The sequence below is a fragment of the Rutilus rutilus genome (genome assembly GCF_951802725.1).
Source record: "Rutilus rutilus genome assembly, chromosome: 12".
NCBI classification, from domain to species: Eukaryota; Metazoa; Chordata; class Actinopteri; order Cypriniformes; family Leuciscidae; genus Rutilus; species Rutilus rutilus.
Window position 1 is genome coordinate 10438656 of NC_140217.1, and position 19492 is coordinate 10458147.

Here is a 19492-nt window from a genome sequence, read left to right on the forward strand (position 1 = left end):
AAATGCTGTTATATTAATATAGTCATGTATAAATGTATTAAATGTAATGCAGTAATGTTTTTGTTTAGAAGTTATGGCAGTTTATTTATTTATTTTTTCATTTATATTTATACTAAATGTTTGGGCTAATGTTTTTGATAACACATACAATAGGTTTATAGAAAATCAACAAAAAAATCTATAAATTTTCATAATTTTTGTCTGAACCAGAATATCAAGATATTTTATTATTTCCCATATGATGGTGAAAAGTAAAAAAGCTTCACCATGTTATGTATAATAAATATTGGAGTATAACAAATAAAAATTCCTTCTAGATTATTTTATCCCTTGAGGTAGCCCTCGCACACAAAAAGGTTGGAGACCCCTGGTATATAGTAACTATATGTTTTATAATTACAAGTTTGTGTAATTTGGGGTTACTGTAGCCAGTAACATTTCATTATTTGTATTTTATGGCATTGTACATTTTTTGTTTTTATTTGAAGGCTGAGGCTTCATTAATAAACACAACCCCAATTATCATCATTGGTTTTGAGATGTTACTTGCTGTGAATACCTTGTCTGATAGGCTACAGTATTGTGGCATAGTATCAGGACATCCTGGCTAGTGTCTGTCGCACACGGCTAGAGGCGAATGGCCGGATGATGGGCCTATTTGGGAGAAAGTCCAGGGCTGTTTTTTAGCCCCAGTCCGTCCCTGCCGATTATGCTAAATAAACCGGCAAGGCTGATAAAGAAAAGCGGTTTACATGACCACAATTAAGGTCAAACCCACCTTAAGAATAAACTGATCGACACAGCTCGATTTTTGCCCATTACCCCGATGTCACCTGGCATGAAAACACTCTAACTTGCATACTGCAGATTTAAGGGCATGCAACCAGAGCGAGTGTTTCGCTAGCCTATATGGGAAGAGCAAATATATAATTTACTCCGACTCTTTCTTGACCAAGAAATTATAAAAATGTGATCTCATCTCCAAAGGCGAAGTGGTATAGTCATAGAAACTGAAATTATGAGAGGAGAATATGAGTCTGTACAAGTTTCCCACTGACATTTCAGAAAACTATGGGGTTTTTAATGTTTTACTTAGCATCACAACTCGCATAATAGACTACTCTGAGTCGAATTGTAACGATCACCAGTGAGAGTGCCCGGGATAACCATGAGAGGGCACTCCAACCCAGACAATCACCACACATCCACAAACTACATTTCCCATAATCCTTTGCCCAGACTAATCAGCCATGTTCACATTCACCTGTATGTCATTATCTCGTTTAGCTCACCCCATATAAACCTGGTTTTCACATTCATTCCCTGCAAACTAAGTCTTATTTAGTATCTCTACTGTAATTCCGAGTATTCTCTCTGTTCTTCCCGTGTTCTTGGATTTCCCTTTTTGCCTGTGTCCCCTGCCTTACTTTGTGTTTATGACCTATTGCCTGTTATTTGGATTACGTTTTTGGATTACCCTTTCTGATACCCTCGGAGCAGATCGTGACAGGAATACACGGATGCTTACGTTTTAATGTCGCCACCGGGAAATAACCTGATTTTTTTTTTTTTTTTAAGTCTTATAAATGCAGTTGTCTTGTGTTGCTGGGTCATTGGTCTGCATGTAAACTGGATTCTTTTTTTTTTCAATAAACTGCTTATTGGTGTGCATGTAATCATGCTCAATGACAAGTTCTAAACAGTGATCACTGACAACTCTAATGATTTCACTTAATTGAGGATTTAAAAGCACCCTAATGCATTTAAAACTATTGAACAACACAGAGAGCTCGATTATTGATGATGACTACTGCACCATTCATTATAGTAGCCCACTTGTCCGCACCAAGTATTCATCAATGTTTCCTGTACACTTCTCCAGCTTTACTCCAGAAGAGCACGGGTGACTCATGTTCCTGTGAGACACCCTGTAATTTGACTCGGTATGGAAAAGAGCTCTCTATGGTTAAAATCCCCAGCAGGGGCTCTGCTCGCTACCTTTCTCGCAAATACCGGAAATCAGAGGAATACATTAGGTGAGTCCAATGCAATTGTCCACACACACACACAATCTCAGAGGTAGTTTTTATTCTGCTGCTGAACATATTTCTACATTAACCCTCAGACAGACCAAAGAGGAAACATACCCAGCATTTTTTGCATAGAAAACCAAATATGCTTCTGCTAGGATACCTGCTCAGCATTTTTGAAAAATGTATTTATTTGCAAAACATGCTTCTTCCACAAATTATATCAGCCTTTTCTAATAACTAGCCTATAGCAGGATTTCTATTGTCCAAACTTCAGGCTTGTTTCTGTCAGTTATATAATGGGATGAAAAATGTAATTGTGGTCCTCCATTCACTGGCTTAATAATAGAAAAAACGATTTAATAGACTGCTCTAAAATGACATTCTGTGGTTTCCACTAATTATTTTTTTAACCATTTTTGTGGCTAATCCTTTTCTTTCCATAATACAAATCATAATGGGCTAGTTTCCATTCTGTTTCCCTGCAGGGAATTAAACTTTTTTTTATTTATTTTTATTGTGCAGAGACAACTTTCTCATCTTGGATATTTTCTTTGAGGCCCTTAACTATGAGACAATAGAACAGAAGAAAGCATACGACATTGCTGGTCTGTTAGGTATGTTTGCAATCCCCACACACTACAACAATTTGTACTATAACTATTGATGATCATAATAGTCTGGCTTTTCAAAAAGTGTGTTGCTTTTTTTCTCAGTCGCTTTGGTTCATTTCTCAGATCACAACTGAAATTCTCAAAACTACAAAACTATCATTTTCCATTGCTTTGGCGCAAAATGACCTTCGATGACTACGTCTTTCAAATAGCATGAATTATATTTTTCTCTTAGATTCCACAACCAAAATGTACCTACAGGCCAATTTGTATGTTGACATACTTTCAAAACTGTTAAGCTTAATTTCAAAATCTATACAAAACTGAATAAGACGATTTCTACAGTAATACCGTATTGAAATATATTCCTAATCTAAAAAATATGAAATAAATCAAAACAATTATCAATTTCATTACCATCTATACAAAAGGAGACAACTAAGGTATAATTGTCTACTGCAATGTAAACATTGACCATGTAAACTGCAGTGAATTTTAAACAGTAGAGAGGTGTCATTTTGGTTTTGTACAGTTTATTTGGTCATTGTTTTATGAGTGAGAAACTGCATTTGTTGGGTGATTACCTCTGCTTGTGTTATAGAAGCGTGACTTGAGACATGATTGAAGTGTTTCGGTATTTTTAGTGCATTTTGGATGCAAAATTGACTGCTGTGCCAAGCTGAAAATTGGTAAGGAGAACAGTATTAAGAGTTTTGAAAATGTGACCTAAGTATTGAGAAATGGGTCCTAGCGGAAAAACAAAAAACAAAGCAAATCAATCTCTAATTTATATCATTGCTGTTTGGTTTTCATTTCCAGGAGACATTGGTGGACAAATGGGGCTCTTCATTGGAGCCAGTATTCTTACTATCCTGGAAATACTTGACTATATCTATGAGGTATGTATCTTCACTTCATTGTGAGAGGATAGGACAGTCCCCTGACATTGACATAAACACACAAACATCTCTTGTCCTTTCAGTCTGCTTTTAATCTTTATATCTATAGGTGGCCAAACACAAAATCAAGCAACTCCTGAAACCAAAGAAGAGTCAGAAACAACAGAACCAACAGAACTTAATTCAAGAGCAGATCCAGAGAACAAAGAACCTGCGAGAACAGAACCTGCAAGCTCAGCTGGCTGCCGGAACTATAGCTACAGTCAGATTTGAAGAAGTCAAAGTCAAGGTGAGTCAGAGAGATTTTTGAAATGGCTTCTAAACTTTGCACCTAATATCTGAAGAACTGCATCATGCGATACGTTTGTCAACAGGCAGCAAATGACGTGGCTCAACCGCACAGTGCACATCCAACTTCAATGTTACCAAATCATCACAACGCACAACCGGTCGTACAGCAGGACTTTGCTTTTTAAGGGACGCCTCTTCTTCTCTCTATTTATTTTTTCATATCACTGAACTTAAAATTGGGATCCTGAATGGACCCTGCACTGAATTATACATTTCGGGTTTTTTTTTTTTTTTTTTACTTATAAAAGCTACAGCCAAAGCCTAATCCAGGACCTCATCATGTGAAATCGGCTCAAACCAGTCACACTGCTCACTCTCTTTCAATGCAATATCAGATGAAGAAACCACATGTGCTTTTGTTGGTTATGTGTTTTTTTCCCCCTTCTGGATGGAACTATCATGGGCCTAAAAGGAAATATTAATTCACACATAAATATCCTATTCGACTGGACAAACAGGAACTTACTGAAAGTTATAAGGGAAACAGAGTTAAAGCAAACAAGCACCTTTTGCTAAGTGCAGAAAAAGATTTCTGCGTGGTTCTTCTTGCGGTAATGTACAGTGCTTGTGCCATTTCACCTTTTCACGTTTCTTAATAACATAATGAGACTTCTCAGTAGGAGAAAAGCTAAAATATACCACTCGTTTTTCTGTGAGTAGGTGTTATGCTGTTTTTCAGTCTTATGTAATTTTTCCACTGTGCTAGGTTTGAAACATGGAAAACACCACTAGAGCACAGTTTGTTGAGATCATCTCTAGTAAAATAACTGTAAACACTATTAAATAATCTCCTTTGTATGAAAATAGGTGATAGAGTTTTTATTTTGTATTCAAATACAAGCACATTCAAATACAATATACACATTTAAAATTGTAGTAACATTTAGCTGAATATCCATCATTTCCATCTGGTCTAAAAAGGTGTGGAAAGGACTAAAACACAATAATACTCACTGCAGCTAAAACAGAAATGTCAGAGTATAACCTTAAAACCACCATGAGCTCTTCTTTATTTTATTCCTTATATTTTTATGTCTTGAATAATGTATTGGAGACTGGTCACAAACCAGAGCCTTCTGATTAAATATGTGTAATTCTGCATTTCCACAGATTAACCTTGTACATGAGGACAGCATTTCAAGGAGAGAAAAAAACTGCTTTTACTGCCACCTAGTGGGCTTAATACTAAAACACCAACACCTATCACGTTTCATCAACACCACCTTGTATGAACTTAGTAACACCCGCTCAAGTCTGGTGGCTCCATAATGAGGGACATTCAAGGGTAGAGATGTTATATGGAATAATGCAATTCTGCAAATTACTGTGGAAATATTTGGTGAATAAAGGTTGTTTTTAACAGAATTTCATATGGATATGATGATTTGTTGTGAGCAAATGGGTTGTGATTACACAATAATAATAATAATAATGACAATTTACCCTTATTTATATTGACACACTTTCTACAAATAGAACCATTTCACACTTTCTACTTCATCCGAAACCATTTCTGTTAGCAGCAGCACAGTAAATATCTGCAGTGTGATGCATTAACTCTATAATCTCATTATAACATGTCAGTTCCACAGAGCCTGGTACTCTGCTCACAAACATCTTTTTGATAGAGGAAATATGGAAAGGAAAACAAACAAACAAACCACCAAAACATAATTCTGACATTATAAATATACTTAAATATTAGGTTCATGTGCAAAACAAAACAAAAAAAGTGTTTTTGTGTTCATTTGTTGGTTGGTTGCATAGTTGAGAAGCATTCCACTGTGAAGGAACAGATTTAAAGGCACAGATTTTCACATGGACAATATAGTTAGGTTGCCCCAGACAGCCAAAGCTAACGGGAAAAGGAAGTGTGGGTGGAATACTGGAATGCATTTCTAGCATGGGCGGATTCAGAAATCTGGAATAATACAAAATACATTGTTATACATTCGCCCTTTCAGAACTGTCCATTTTTGTTGTGAACATTTTTCATCCTCTCTTCCCTCAGCTGCAGTCACAATAAAAAATACACTATAATCACTGAAAAAATTCTATTCACATTCTCTTTCCCAGCTCCGTCACTAGCCAAAAGTATACTTAGTTTTTTTACATGTATGCTAGTTTATGCGTATGCATGATTTTATTTAAATTTTTTCTAAACCAGTTAAGCTGATTTCATTGGTCAACTCAGTCACATGGTCAATTGTAAAGAAAAATTAAAACTTCATGGATTCAGTCGAGAGGTCAGAATATCATCCAATCCTATCACAGCAAACAGTAATTAAAAAAAAGAAGCTATTTATCAGGATGTGCTACCAACGCTTTGCTAAGGTTATGTTATGTAGGGGTTAGTATTTGTTTCAGCGTTAAGGGGTGGTCACACTACACTTTTTGTTCCATAGACTTCCATATGTGCATGCGAATTATATTAAAACTACTACAGTGTCCAAACAAAAATGCAATGCACAGGTCTAGTGACCGCGGCTTTATGTAGGCAATCAGCACTGTGATTGACATGACCAATGAAAACTTTAGAATCTGCTGTGGGACAAAAAATGTAAGAACAATGCATGTGACACGTTTCATCATTAGAATAGCATGCATACACTGTACGTACAGTACACAGCCATATTTTTTAACTGCATACTCTGCATGCTTGTGCCTTGATTTTTGTTGCAGTAATTAGTTTGTCCACAAGGTGTACAAGGAAACAGGTGAAATGTACTTTGAAAGGCTATAACTGCATCCGAAATCTCATGCTTCCCTACTATATAGTAGACAAAAAACAGTACGTGACAAGAGTAGTATGTTTGAATTCACAGTACCCATAAAAGAGTAGGCAAAAAGTACACAGATGATACAATAAACGCTTTACTATCCCATGAGGCCATGGGAGAGGATTTGTGAATGGCAGTGAAGTGACGCAATTGATGCTGGTCGGTCACATGACAGTGGCAACTTGGCGAATGTACTACCTCCGGATTACATTCATACTACACACATACTATATAGAGCATGTATTTTTTAGCGGCCGCAAAGTAACTACTCAAAATAAGTACCTACTCAGAGAGTATGCGATTTCGGACGCAGCCTATGAGTTTGGCGGTATGCATATGCTAGCATTTGTGTCAAAACTAAAGTATACATTGGGTTAAACTACACCAGTCTGTAAGGTAAATAACATTTACAAATGAGGAATACAACATTAAAAACAATCCATCCTAACCAGGCAGCAACATGTGACGTGCTGCAATACAAAATTGTAAAATTGTTCAGAAAAGCACAGTGAAAGAACAGTATCATTTTTTTGTAGTGCATTAACAGTTGCGAGTCAAGTACTCGCAGAAAGATGTCTCTAAATATTTCTTGTTAAATGTCTTAAAATATTCCTTTCAGAACACTTCTCTTTGAATTCAGTAAGATAATCAAATAGCTTTTACTAGAGACAGATGTTAGGAGAAGGAGGAGTGTTGCTAGCGGTTAGCCAGTCTACAGTTACCCCACTGTTGCTTCTTTGGAAGCTCCTCAGGTGCTGTTTCCCTGCTCTTGTTCAAATATTAGCATGGCGAGCTGGGAACGTGACCCCTGGCCCTCCAGAGAGCTCTGGAGACAGCGGTGGAACACGTCCTCACTTAGCCGAGGATCGCAGGTTTGGTTGCGGAAAGCCTGGCGCAAAGCAGGCTCGACGGCACGGAACACGTGCAGTCCCGAGTACTGCACAAACATGTCATAAAGATCCAGGCTCTCCAGCAGGTCTTCACTCTCCTGCAAATCCCTGGACATCCGTGTGCGCGAGGACATGTAGTCAGAGTTGTAGAAACACGCCTCCTCGAAGGTGTTGCGGTCAAAGTGGCCTGCTTCCCGGACCAGGTCGTGTGAGGCAGGGGGAACCTGGTCTGGATAAGCCACAGTGGGGTCAAAGTCTTGGAAATGGATGGGAAAGAAAGCCTGCCAGCCACTGATGGTGTTCATGCGGCAGCGATTCAAGAACTCGGAGTTGAGTACTGTGTCAGCTGTGACCAGGAGGAAGAGTGTTTCTACCGGGTGCTTCCTAGAAACAATGTCCAGGATCCGCAGGACACCAGGATTTTCTGTCTTTATGCTGATCCAAGACACCTTGACGCTGGGATATCTGCGCTCAACTGCGGTGACCTTAGCCTTGACCTCTGAAAAGACATCATTTGTACTCACTTTTTGGGCCTCAGTGGGTTCGTAAGTGAACAGGAAATTAAGAACTGCATTCTCACCAGTCTCAAACAAATTGAATGAAATGTGATCTAAGAAGTGCAGTGCTACTTGGGACTCATAACTAGTGAGGGGCAGGAGGACGTGAACTTGTGTAGCCTCGGTGACATAAGGCATGGGGATAATCTCTACCTGGCTGAGGGGTCTCACAAGGTGTACACGGCGTGCAATAGATTTTTGGTGACCAGACTCAGTCGTGGCCTGGACCTGCAGGTCCAAGGTGTACTCCATCCCTCGTGTCTGGTCCAAGCGCCTGTAACCGTTCACCAGCCGTGGAGAGCTCAACTGTACAAAAGGGTTGTATTTTTTATTGAGCTCTTCAACAGCAACCCTGATGACGTCAGTCACGTCATCGCGATCAGCGCCATTGAGCTGGCATTTAGGGGCACCGTCCACACAGGAGAAAAGGTTATCTTCGGTAAAGTAGTCCCAACGCAGTACCTCAAAGCGGCTTTTGGGCTCAAAGGGAGGTGTGATGCCAATGGGCCATAGAGCACTCTTGTTTCCATCCGCTGCTACTTCACTGACATTCTTAATCTCAGACTGAGGGTGAAAAGTAAGGTGCATGAAAAGTTGAAAAAGCCATTACACTTAAAAAAAATACAATCAAAATACAATACACTGTATTGTGTGTCACTTTCATCTTGAAGGGTTCACATTAGCACCTTAAGGGTAGGGGAGACCGGGGACAGTTGCAACAAGTCTTATTCATACTGCACATGCACAGTTAGACCCTCCCCCCACCAAGAAGAAAGAAGACATATTCAACATCTGCTGCTGCATTTATTGAACAAAACTTGTTTTGGAGGTATGCAAGTCAATTTTTTTCATGAGATGTATTTTTGCCATACTGTCCTGACATTTTGTATGAATTAATCAAAACTTACTTAGTTTAAATTATTGTTTTGTTGACTTCTAAGTGACATGGTAAGCAAGTGTCAAAGTCAGTGTGTCTAGCAGGCATATGATGTTCCGTCATGGCTGATAGGGTTGGGGATGGTTGCAACAAGTTATAAATTGCATGTTTAATAAAAGTTTGTTGCATTACAAATTGTTCAATTCTTCCTGTCTGACACTGAAATATGGAGAGATTGAATAGCATCTGTAATTCCTGCACACTGAATCTATGTAGGCCTATGTTCTACACATAAACAGACAAAACTCAATAACTGTTATTTGATAAATATGACTAAATAAATAATAGGCTACAATAATATTATTGTATAAATAAATAAAACTACAATATTATAGTAGGCCTAAAACAGTTCATATTTTCAGAATTCTATGCTCATTGAGACAAAAAGCTAAAGTTAATTAGTGAAATTTAAGGTATTTTTAACATGTTGCAACCGTCCCTGGTTGTGTTGTAACTGTCCCCTGGGTTGGGGTCAGTTGCAACATCTGGCTTCTTCCATTCAAATAAATACTGTGAACGATATGTCATATGTAGTCATCTTTAAATGGTATGGGTAATTAGCAGACAGATGGTCTAATCCAAATAGTCTCTGAGTAACTGAGAGAAATGCAAAAAGTGTTGTAACTGTCCCCGGTCTCCCCTACATATTAATATTGTAAGGTATAGTATCCCTGCTGAAAAATACAGCATAAACCAGCATGAATTCCATGTTGGTCCAGGTAGGTTTATGCTGGTTAGAGCTGATATAGTGCTAGTATAGCTGGAGGACCAGCATTATCATGCTTTTCTCAAACAAAATTGACCTGATGTAGTTGGTCTCAGTTGGTGTAGTTGGTGCAGCACTCCAGCTTCCCATTATGGGGATCAGCAAACCAGCAACCAGCATCCCATCCCAAGCATGCAAAACATACCTTATGCTGGTGACCAGCAATTCTGGATTTTTCAGCAGTGATAGTACCTTATGCGGCGTTCAGACTGCACAATATTTTTGTCTGACATTTTTGACTAGATGTTACGTGATGCCATCGAGAAGGTGGAACTAGCGACTGACTTCCGGAAACAAGAGCGTAAACAAATAATGGCTACCGAAGCGGCACGTTAGCTTAATGCTAATTCCAGTACTCACCACTATAGTTCACCAGCATTTATCTTTTTTCACTCTGTTGTGGTAGTCCTTTGAGGAAACATCATAAAGGTAGGAGTATAGTTTCCATAGCTCCACAAACCTTCCTCCATTGCATAATTTTACCTAGCAGCACCAATACCATTGTCTCTCTTTCGTTTCGTCATGTTTGAAAGCTGTGTACGGAAGAGCTTCTGTGCTCCTATTGGTCAACATCACAAATGTGACAACCCATTGTAGAGGACAGAAAAAAATAAAAAATGCTAGTCTTTATGTCGTGACATGAAGTGTCAGACACGGCATCGGTTAAAACGGCACTTTACGAGATAAAACGGTCGATTCTTGTGTCCCGATGCCATTGTCGTTTATGACTCACCATGACACCATACGTCAAAACAAAATCGAGCTGATATGTAGTCTGAACTCAGCATTAGGGTACCTATATGCACCCTTTACGGCAGTGTTTATCAACTCCACTCCTGGCGAACCCCCATATCAGAATGTTTTGATGCTTCACTAATTAACACCTGATTAAACTTATTACCTTTTTAGTTTGTTGAATAGGGAGACATCTAAAACATTCTGGTAGGTGGGTCCTGAGGACTGGAGTTGAGAAACATTGCTTCAGGGCAAAAAAGATGAGAACCACTTATTTAGGGGTAGATTCATTAGAAAGGTGTACCTTTGAGGGTACTGCCCCATGCAGTGACAAGGTAAAGGTATAATGTAGCATGCATGCTTTCAAAAAAATTATGAATTAACAAAAAAAGTACTGATGCTGGATTTGATTGCCTTTTGTAAGCAATATTAAAGCAATGTCATGCATGATTAAAGTATACAAAATAAAGAGCTAAATAAAACACACACATATATGCATGCATTTGTTAAGTTGTAAAGAATTCAGCACAATCTAACCTGCAGTTTTTCAATCTCCTCATAGGTCCTCTGCAGTTCTATTTCTGTGAAATGTTTGTGCAGACGATACATAAGCTCTGCACTGGTCACTGGATGAACAGTAAGAGCATTCTGGAATCCATCATTCCCCACTCTGGGAAGGTCCATATGGTTTTCCATAGTAAAATATTTATAATTCAGCCCCTAAAGTAAAGCAAGATTGAAATTAGATCAGAATAATATATACAATATAAATGACATGTATTGTGGGAGTTTTTAGGCTTCAACACTTGGCACAATAACAAGAATGTGGTCATAGTTGCATAGACGGCACCTCTAGGTTAATTCTGGTCAGCTCTAGTCAGCAGACCCTTGCAATTTGCAGTAAAGCCGTTTAATGTCTTGTTGTAACCATGCTAATTAACTGCACAAATCTCAGCATGTCTGCAGCTGGCCTGCCGAGAACAGGAAGAAGTACATCATTCCATTCAAGTAATCCTAGTGTCTGGACACTCACTTATTTTATGCTGGATCCAAACAGCATGTTCAGGTCTGTGTGAATTACTGATGCTTTATGGTCAGGTCACTGCTTTTATGTCATTGTTCAAAAGGTCCAAACTTAACTAGACTGTCCTAAACCTATGATATGTTGCCCCTGCATGAGACTGATAGCTCACCTAATGAAAGCCAGTGAGTTTGTTTCTCTGTGGATCACAGGAGAAATCATTATTTCTACTATTTCCAGCAACAGAAATTATTATTTGTTTCTTTGATTTTAATGTTCATACAGTTTACAGTGATAATAATTTAGCTTTATCTGCTTCCAGCATCTATTTTTTCCCCTAAACCAGTTAAGTGCAAACCGTTCTGATTGCCTGCTGAAACAAATACTAACCCCTAACCTTGGTAGCACATCCTGATAGATACCCTTACTGCTTGTCAATGAAACAAACCTCATTTAATAATTTATGACTGCTTTTGCAGTAGAATTAAAGTATGGTCATATTTTTGTGTCCCTGTAACATACACCCTGTCTCGGTTATAGATTTATTTTGCAAGAGACATTGGGTTACTCTGACCAAAGCTGCAAAATGCAGTAAAAACAGAAAATATCATTAAATATTATTACAATTTAAAGTAGCTGTTTTCTACTTTAATATATATTAAATGCAATTTTTTCCTGTGATTGCAAAGCTGATTTTTACTCCAGTCTTGCTGTCACACAATCCTTCAGGATTCATCTTAATATGATAACTTTGGTGCTCAAGAATTTTTTTTTACTATCAATGTTGAAAACAGTAGTATTGCAACTGTGATGCAGTTTTTTTCTTCAGGATTTTTGTTATAAATCGAAAGTTCAAAAGAACAGCCTTTATTTAAAATATAAGTGCATTTGAATTATAAAAATAATACTTAACATATATTCACTGTCACTTCTGATTTAATTTAATGCATCTTTGCTAAATAAAAGCATTAATTTCTTTAAAAAAAAAAAAAACAGACAGCAAACTTTTGACCGTTAGTTTAAGTCATGCAGAAACCTGAATCTAATCAGGCTATTAAGAGTGTGAAGGTCTTCCTTCAACTCTATGCCAAATCATTGAAATGGGCATAATCCACTAAGGAGCCAGCAGCCAGCACCCATGTCCAATCCCATTTAACACACCAACTCACAAACCATTGCTTATCACACTTATGGGGCCCTATCATACACCCGGTGCAAGTGTTTTTTGCTAGTTTCAGCCCGACGCAGTTATCATTTTCACGTCCTGCAAAATAGCACATGCATTTGCACCCATTTGTGCGCCCATGCTGGTCTGAAAACGAGGTGTGTTCAGGCGCATTGTTGGCACGTTGCTATTTGGAGGCATTTGAAATAGACTGCTCCATTGACCAACTGAAAACTGGTCTAAAGTCAATGGTGCAATATATATATATTTTGCTATTTAAAGGGCGTATTAGTAATATTCGCCTATAGGCGGGTCACAACGCGCGTACACTCTGCTTATTACACAAACAGGGACGCGCAGCAGCACACAAATATGCCAAATATTAAAAATAAAAGGATTACAATGTAAAAGATTAATGTTGTGTACATAAAGATATGGTGGAATCCAGCTTGTCCCATAGATGGTCTGCTCACGCGCTTAAGCAGATCCGTTTGCGCTCTGGAGACGCGTTCAGTCTTTCTGCTTACAAATTTCCGCCATGTAAATAGCGAATCCGCCATGATGCGAGCGCAACTGGATTTTAAAGGGAATGGGAGACGAGACACGTTATTGCACGTTACACCCAAAACACTCCCAATTACTTATTAAGAGAATAGAGACAACCCTTTTAGACCATGCGCCAGGCACACCGACCATTTTTCCCGCCGTTAAACTGGAATCGGACACACCCTAAGTGAACTTGCGCCGTGCGCTTCAGACCATGTGCATAGATCGTTAAAATAGGGCCCATGACGTTTTACTAAATATATTATATATATATATATATATATATATATATATATATATATATACACTGTTCTATACTGCCTTCGGTGCTGATTACGTGAAATAAATGTTTTGAACATATGCCGAGCATTTTCACATGACTGTGAGCTTGTTTGAGTATATCAATGTACCTGCCTCAGAATTTGAAAAATACTGTGAACTATTGAATATTTGGCCTCCCTGGTGCATTGAGCCTCTCAATATATAACAGCGCACCCTCTCAATAAAGCATGGGCCCTTGGGTAATGTGGTTTCCTGTCGAAACTAGAGACCCAAGGTGGAAAATGTAGTCATTTGTGACAAGCATAAACATTGCCAACTAAGGAAACCCAGCTACATGAAAAGTCTACTTTATCAACACAGGCCTGTTTTTAGAGTTTGCCAGGATGATCTGTACATAGTTCAGGCTCTGAGCCCCCCAATCCCCCCGCCCCTTCCCTTCCTTCAGCTCATTTCGGCTCTCTCAGCCACATTTGCCCTGGGATAGATACTATTTTAGCTCGTGATTAATTGGAATCTCATGATGTGAGAAAAGTAACTGCCTTTGTGATTACAGGGGAAAAGCAGATGCTGTCATGAGATTGCATTGCAACAAAATAGAAACAAAGCTAATGAAATGGAAAGTTACTGGAATATAAACAATGAAAAGAGAATGCAATTTTGATTGTTTTGCTCTGGATACCATTTTTGTCCTCACGCTAGATTTAAAGGCATGGTTCATCCAAAAAATTAAATTCTGTCATAATTTACTCACCCTCATGTGGTCACCAGGGTTATTATAGTTAACTTAAACTAAAACCACACAAAAAAATAACATTTTGTTACTTGAAATAAAATAAACTAACTGAAATAAAATAAAATACAAAACAACTTTTTTTTCATTTTATTTGAGCTACAAGCAACATTCTTCAATTTAATTTAGTTTAACTTGATGTACTAAAATAACTAAAACTTAAATAAAAAATAATAAAAGCTATATATACATGTTTTTTACCTAATAAAAATGACAAAAACACAACAAAATTATTAAAATGTAAAGGAAAAATATAAATTAATTCAAAATATGAATATAAATTATTCAATGATGATATATCAAAATGATACAAAAATAACACTGATTGTTACAACCTTGTTTGGCTTTTTCTTCTGGGGAATGAAACTTCAATCTGGTCTTTCACAAAATGGATAAAAACAACAGAAATATTCTTTACAAATTTGCCTTTGTGTTCCGCAGAAGAAAGCAAGCCAATTCGAGCTTGGAAAGACATGATTGTGAGTAAACAATGACAGACTTTCATTTCAATGCATATATCAATCTTGCATAGAAGTCATAAAGCATATTTGAGTCCCAGTTAACTCTTACCTCATATTCTTCCACACAGTTCATGCCTACATAATCAATGATACAGCGACCGAGCCACTCATCAGGTCTGACGCTTATGATGTCAGTCCTGCATTGCTCCAAGAAAGGCTGGAGCTTCAGAAGTAGTGCACGGGATAGTAGAAATCCTGGTCCACTGTGACAGTACCTTCCCTGGGTTTCACCTCCAATGAACTCTCCTGGGTGGCCCATGTAAAGCTGAAGGTCAATGCTGAGGTGGCTTACTAAAGTCTTCAGCCTTTCGGGCTGGGTATAGGTATCATCCTGGACAAGGTAGAACCAATCATACTCAGCAATGCGATGTTCTAGAAGATATCGGACAGACTGGTACATGTTTGGGACTGGACGCTCGTCACCGTGGACGACCACAAACATTCCATTAGGGAGTTTACGACTGCGAGTGCCTGTAAAGAAGATGAGCCGGCCATCCAGGTGGTGGTTGAGGGTCCGGTTGATGGCCACGGCTAACGTGTTTATGGTGGTTTTGGAGGTAAATACTGAAACAAAGAGACGTTCACGAATTCCAAGCTCTGTGCTGGCATACTTGGATCTAAAAAGAAAAAGATGAAGGATGAATTACTAACATGAAGAGTTAAAAAATTTGAATCACAGCACAGTTACATTAGGAACTCACAAGCACAGCTGGGTTGGTCAAATAAACCAACCCAACCATTTATAACATACCACACACAGAAGTCCAAAATAGGCAGCAGTTGGGTCATTATTTACTCACCCCGGTGACAACCTAAACTTGTCTGCTGCTGTCATTTTTTCCCATGAAACACAAAATAATTTTGTGAATGATATTCATGCAACTCTTTGTATATATAAGGACAGTTAAAAGCAAAAAAAAGCTTTGTGTGAGGAAAATTTAGGCCAAAGCCCTATGGTCTCAAACCTCCTTCTTTCCACACATTTGAACAAGCATGTCACGTTCAGTTACGAGGCATATGAGAAATAAAGATGTTTTCCACACAAAATGTATTTTTTCGGACTTCTCAAACAGCAGATACCATGTCCCTGTGATGGACAGGCCATCCATCCAGGGTGTTTCCTTGCCTATGGTCCGAGATGCTGGTAAAGACTCCAGCATTTCCACGATCCTACATAGGACAAGCAGTTTGGAAAAAGGATGGATGGATGCAGATGCCATCCTATCTGATATATTCATGCTCAAACACTTTATACTGTGTATGATACTAAATATTACCTGGAAAAGGGGGAAAGTTGTGGCCTAATGGTTAGGGAGCCAGACTGGTAACCCGAAGGTTGCAGGTTCGATGGCATGAAATGACTAATGTGCCATTCAGCAAAGGCATCTTAACCCCCAATCGCTCCCTGGGTGCCACAGCAAAATAGCTGCCCACTGCTCTGGGTGTGTGTCCTCTGTTTGCAGTGTGTGTGTGTTCACTACTCCTAATGGGTGTGGATGGGTTAAATGCAGAGGACAAATTCTGTGTATAGGGTTACCATACTTGGGCTTCACACATCACTTTTGACAATCCTTAAAATGTTACTCTCGAAGTTACTAAAATAAGACTGTGGTAACTTTATTAGCAATCACTTTAAATACAAAAATAAATATTATTGAAGCTTCTTACACGATTTACTAAAAACTATTTTTAACAGTGGCCAAACAATATTTGTCATTTTAGCACAAACTATAATAAACTTATTAAAAAAAAAAAGTTTTCTACAATGTGTTGACATCATGAATGTTATGTTTATGTGTCTTTAAGAACACTGTTGAGTTGTTGAAGCTGTCATAGTAGTTCAGATTACTGAACTGCTGATCCTTGACTGACAGCACACTTTATGTGACCTGATGACATAATTAGGCCGCATCCGCTTCCAGAGGCCAAGGGGCAAGATCAGGAGCCTTTACTCTATAAATAAACAGAGTCCTAGTCCAGTTCCCCATTCACAAATGTGCACAGGCTTCTTTAGTTTAGCAGCAAACTTCTCGCAGAAAAGCTCTACAGCTACAAAGAGAAAAAAAGTGCTCTGGATGCTGTTTTATTTTAATAGTGTTTCTGTCTTAATCATAAGGTCTTGTTTCCTTTTTTAATTTTTTAATTACTACCTTTCATGCATGCATGCTCTAAATAGACCGAACAGGCTCCATTCAGGCTGGCCACTGTATAGCATCACTGGTGGAGCTACACCTACCTGAAAACCTTTTTGGGAGGACCTTCCTGAGCAGGCTTGTTATAAGGCACTATTCTGGGCTCAAAATCCTCTTCGACATTTCCGTTGTCAGTTGTGCCAGTGGATATCGAACTAGGTTTACGGGCCCCTTTCGAGCTCCCAGGCTGCCCTATGAGCATCTCTTCGGCGGGTCCCATCCAGTCAGAGTCGCAGGACTCATCCACCCAGGTGACGCTCAGAAGGCTCAGAGTGAATCCCAGAGAGATGCCCACAATAATCGGCCCGGTCGGCCTGATGAGAGAAACTAACATTGAAACTCTCATGCTTTCTGTCGTCGGCAGTAAAAAAGTGGACTGTCCGCTCCTCAGCACAACGAGGAGATGCTTTTAGGAGAACGAGGCTGAGGAACTGCGTCGCTCTCTCTTCACACCTATAAAGAGAGACGTGACTGTTGCCTTCTGACGTGTCATCGCTCCGGACTCCGCCCCTTTAGTAACCAGACGTCAGTCAATGCAAATACTGAAGCGCTTGATGACTGCCATTCGACAGAGGCATGGACGGGGGAGGAGACCGCAGCAAACCTATCATTAACTACTGCAGCTATAATTTAGGAGTAAAAGCGAATTTGGTCGTTTGCCCTGGGATAATGCGAGGAAACCGCGTTTGACCTGGAAAGTTTATGCTCTTTCTTTATTTCACTAGAGGGCGATCATTCTGTTTCAGACTATAACTGTAATCCTACATGTGGGCGCATAAAGAAAGAAGGGGCACTCACCAACAGATAATTCATCAAATAAATAAATGCTTCTTAAGTTTTATTTTAAACATTTTAATTTCTAAAATACAAAACAAGTTAAACAGCACTGAGCATATGACAAATACAGAAAACATTGGCTAATACTACTACTACAAATAATAATACACAATGCATGTAAATCACTTGTCAAATGTTGGCTTATAGGCTACAATAATTTTGTGTGATATTTGTGGGTCCAGATTATTTTTACATTTAGGGGAAAGTTTTGAGTAAATAGAAATTTTAACAGTTAAACAGTTTAAACTCAAATTAAACAGTGATGTTCCTGTTCTGTCATCTAACATGCATTAACCTGATCATGTGAATCATATTTTAACCAATTAGTGAAATAATTGGTTTCATTTTGATTTTATTTTGAGATTCATCAGATTTTATTTTGAGATTCTTTATTTTTATGCCTTGAAATTGCTATTTTTGCAACAAAATTGTATATGTGTGTGTGTGTGTGTGTGTGTGTGTGTGTGTGTGTGTGTGTGTGTGTGTGTGTGTGTGTGTGTGTGTGTGTGTGTGTGTGTGTGTGTGTGTGTGTGTGTGTGTGTGTGTGTGTGCCTGTTTTTCTATCCCGGTGGGGACTTCAACCTGAATGCACACAGACTCATGGGGACTCGTGTCACAGTGGCCTAAATAGAGGTCCCCATGGGTAAACAAACTTATTAATCATACAGAATGAGATTTTTTGGAAGTTTTCTGTGATGGGTAGGTTTAGGGGTAGGGTTAGTGTAAGGAGATCAGGGACGGACTGGGGCTAAAAAACAGCCCTGGACTTTCTCCCAAATAGGCCCATCATCCGGCCATTCGCCTCTAGCCGTGTGCGACAGACACTAGCCAGGATGTCCTGATACTATGCCACAATACTGTAGCCTATCAGACAAGGTATTCACAGCAAGTAACATCTCAAAACCAATGATGATAATTGGGGTTGTGTTTATTAATGAAGCCTCAGCCTTCAAATAAAAACAAAAAATGTACAATGCCATAAAATACAAATAATGAAATGTTACTGGCTACAGTAACCCCAAATTACACAAACTTGTAATTATAAAACATATAGTTACTATATACCAGGGGTCTCCAACCTTTTTGTGTGCGAGGGCTACCTCAAGGGATAAAATAATCTAGAAGGAATTTTTATTTGTTATACTCCAATATTTATTATACATAACATGGTGAAGCTTTTTTACTTTTCACCATCATATGGGAAATAATAAAATATCTTGATATTCTGGTTCAGACAAAAATTATGAAAATTTATAGATTTTTTTGTTGATTTTCTATAAACCTATTGTATGTGTTATCAAAAACATTAGCCCAAACATTTAGTATAAATATAAATGAAAAAATAAATAAATAAACTGCCATAACTTCTAAACAAAAACATTACTGCATTACATTTAATACATTTATACATGACTATATTAATATAACAGCATTTTTAATATGAACACAGGCACATTTCTGCCAAAAAAGTTTGTTTTACTAAAGTTAATTCATAAGTTGTGGTGTGAAATGGTTTGTTCTTGGAACAATGTTTCCCCTGTTTTTTTTTTTGTTTTTTTGTCAATATGTTGAGAATATC

General features: G+C 38.3%; 2 protein-coding genes across 3 annotated transcripts in view; one reads left to right on the forward strand and one right to left on the reverse strand.

The window, feature by feature from the left end:
* The window catches only part of asic4b (acid-sensing (proton-gated) ion channel family member 4b), a 44530-nt gene extending 39271 nt beyond the window's left edge, over nucleotides 1-5259 (forward strand). The window contains exons 6-11 of one of the 2 annotated variants that reach the window (XM_084424826.1): nucleotides 1883-2036; nucleotides 2556-2647; nucleotides 3289-3333; nucleotides 3464-3543; nucleotides 3653-3832; nucleotides 3918-5259. In XM_084424826.1, the coding sequence (XP_084280952.1) occupies nucleotides 1883-2036; nucleotides 2556-2647; nucleotides 3289-3333; nucleotides 3464-3543; nucleotides 3653-3832; nucleotides 3918-4019 (653 nt within the window). In that variant the 3' untranslated portion in view covers nucleotides 4020-5259. The remainder of the gene's footprint in view (nucleotides 1-1882; nucleotides 2037-2555; nucleotides 2648-3288; nucleotides 3334-3463; nucleotides 3544-3652; nucleotides 3833-3917) is intronic. The other variant, XM_084424827.1, reaches the window with a different exon arrangement.
* Nucleotides 5260-7206: 1947 nt separating this feature from the next.
* chpfb (chondroitin polymerizing factor b) lies at nucleotides 7207-17540 on the reverse strand. The gene is made up of 4 exons (XM_084424825.1): nucleotides 17121-17540; nucleotides 14934-15501; nucleotides 11097-11279; nucleotides 7207-8685 (listed from the first exon to the last, which is right to left on the reverse strand). The coding sequence occupies exons 1-4, from the start codon at nucleotides 17420-17422 to the stop codon at nucleotides 7423-7425; spliced, it is 2316 nt and encodes a 771-aa protein (XP_084280951.1). The 5' UTR covers nucleotides 17423-17540; the 3' UTR covers nucleotides 7207-7422.
* Between the last annotated feature and the right edge of the window lie 1952 nt (nucleotides 17541-19492).

Bases quoted from the DNA above. Each gene is read 5' to 3' on its own strand.
- chpfb (XM_084424825.1), bottom strand. From the start codon at position 17,422: ATGAGAGTTTCAATGTTAGTTTCTCTCATCAGGCCGACCGGGCCGATT. The intron at 15,502-17,120 runs GTAGGTGTAGCT...TTTTCTTTTTAG, and splicing joins CCTCCCAAAAAGGTTTTCAG to ATCCAAGTATGCCAGCACAG. The intron at 11,280-14,933 runs GTAAGAGTTAAC...GCTTTACTTTAG, and splicing joins ACTGTGTGGAAGAATATGAG to GGGCTGAATTATAAATATTT.